Here is a 2,047-nt window from a genome sequence, read left to right as displayed (position 1 = left end):
ACATCCTTCTCCAGCGACTGTTTCCTCCGGACAATATGTCCAAAACACTTTTAAAAGTTCCTGTGCAGCAGATTTGCCCAGTGCAATACGTCGTCTGATCTCTTGACTGCTGCTTCCGCGAGTGTTGATAGTTGATTAAAGACCATACATCTTTTAAAAATACTTTTCTCAGTATCTTCTTGAATTAGAAAAGATTCCATAAAATTCTAAAAATAAGAATTTTTCCTTAAAGGCCTATATGAAGGATTATTTAAAAGAAAAGCAACAACAAATACAAAAAACTCAGAGAAAAACTCCATCTTTTTCAGAGGGAAATGTTGTTGATCGTTGGTATTGAGTCCAGTTCAACTCATGGTAACCACATGAGTAGAGGCTTTAAAATTCTAGGGTTTGTGAGGCTGTGCCCTTTTAGAAGCAGATTCTCAGGCCTGTTGTCTGAGGCATGTCTGTGTTAAGTCTGAAAGACCAACCCAAAGACTAGTAATTAGGTATGGAATAATTTGCACCATCCTGGCACAAATCAGAGGGGAGATAAACAAAACAGAAGAGTGTAAATTAATTCTTCTTTATTATTTCTGGATGTTGGAGTATTTCTGTGTGTGTGTGTGTGTGTCATTAAATAGTATTTATAAGCCTAGTTAGTGTAACCATATGGACATCTTGTCCATGTAGCTTCTAACAATTGATTATGTGATGTGTGCACAGGGAGCCAGCTCTTTCCTGAGATCAGGGAGACACAGTGGGGCAAGGGGAGTATGACAGACTGATAGTGACTCCCAAAGTTACATCTATGCCCTAATCCCTGGAACCTAAGAGTGTGATCTTATTTGAAAAAGTGTCTTTCCAGATGTGACTAAGAATAAGGATCTTGAAATGGGGAGATTATTCTGGATTATCTGTGTGGTCCCAAAATCTAATCACAAGCATCCTTATAAAAGGGAGGCAAGGGGAGATAAAACAGAAGAGGAGGGGCAATGTGACTACAGAGGAGAGATTGGAGTGATGCAGCTGCAAGCAAGGAATACTAGTAGCCACCAGAAAATGGAAAAGGTAAGGAACAGAGTCTCTCCTAGAGCATCCAGAGGAAGTGTGACCCTGCTGATGCTGATTTTGGATTTCTGTCTTTCAGATCATGAGAGAATAAATTTCTGTGTTTGAAACTACCAAGTTGATGGGAAATTGTTACAGCAGCCACAGGAATTAATACAAGAAAGATGTACTCACTTCTAGCTCTTTTTCCTCTGCTGTTTCCAGGAACAGATCTGGACGGAAGGGTTTTACTCCTTTGGCATGCTCCACTCTGAAAATCTTCTCTGAAAGGATGACAATAATTTAAATTACAAGAAAGAATACAGCATGAGGGAGTTTCAGACAAGTGTGAGTGAACCAGAGCAGACCAGCACTCTGGAGAAATATGTTGCAGGAATGAATAAGTCATTAGGTGAAGGGATCTTACACATCTACTTATACCAAGAAGGTTCACCACTTGTGTGTCAGTTTGTCGTACTGTGATGACTTGCGTGTTGCTGTGATACTGGACACTGTATCACTGCTATTTTAATTACCAGCATGGTCATCTATGGTGGATAGGTTTCAATGGAGCTTTCAGACTATAACAGACCAGGAAGAAGGAGACTACTTCTAAATTGTTTAGTTACAGAAATCATATGAATAGAGTAGAACATTGTCAGATATCATGTCAGGAGACGAAAACATTGTGAATAGCCCCAGAATAGTAATAGAGTGAAAGAAGATAAGCCTCTTAGGTTGGAAGGCACTCAAAATGCGACTGGAAAGGAGCTACCTCCTCAAAGTAGAGTCCTCCGTGATTATGCAAATGGTGTAAAGCTTTCAGGATCTTCATTTACTGATGAGGTATACCTCAAAAGGAGGAGAAACAACACCTATGGAAGCAGTAGCTCAAAAGAGGGAACAAGTCCTTACAGCAAGAATCATTCCCACTCCCTCCACACACAGAGTAGACAGGGATGGGCAACTTGGACATTGGCTACCCAAAATGGGGGGTGGGGGGCTACAAAGGCAAGAA

The 2,047-nt window shown here is 40.5% G+C and overlaps 1 protein-coding gene across 1 annotated transcript in view; it reads right to left on the bottom strand.

Annotated features, from left to right (window-relative positions):
- Nucleotides 1-2,047, bottom strand: part of GUCY2C (guanylate cyclase 2C (heat stable enterotoxin receptor)) — a 91,354-nt gene that overhangs the window by 31,918 nt on the left and 57,389 nt on the right. Inside the window, exon 19 of the mRNA XM_006866036.1 lies at nt 1,225-1,313. Coding sequence (XP_006866098.1) covers nt 1,225-1,313 — 89 coding nt within the window. The remainder of the gene's footprint in view (nt 1-1,224; nt 1,314-2,047) is intronic.

This window comes from Chrysochloris asiatica, unplaced genomic scaffold (genome assembly GCF_000296735.1).
Source record: "Chrysochloris asiatica unplaced genomic scaffold, ChrAsi1.0 scaffold00086, whole genome shotgun sequence".
Classification (NCBI taxonomy): domain Eukaryota; kingdom Metazoa; phylum Chordata; class Mammalia; order Afrosoricida; family Chrysochloridae; genus Chrysochloris; species Chrysochloris asiatica.
This window is presented reverse-complemented; position numbering and strand designations above follow the sequence as displayed.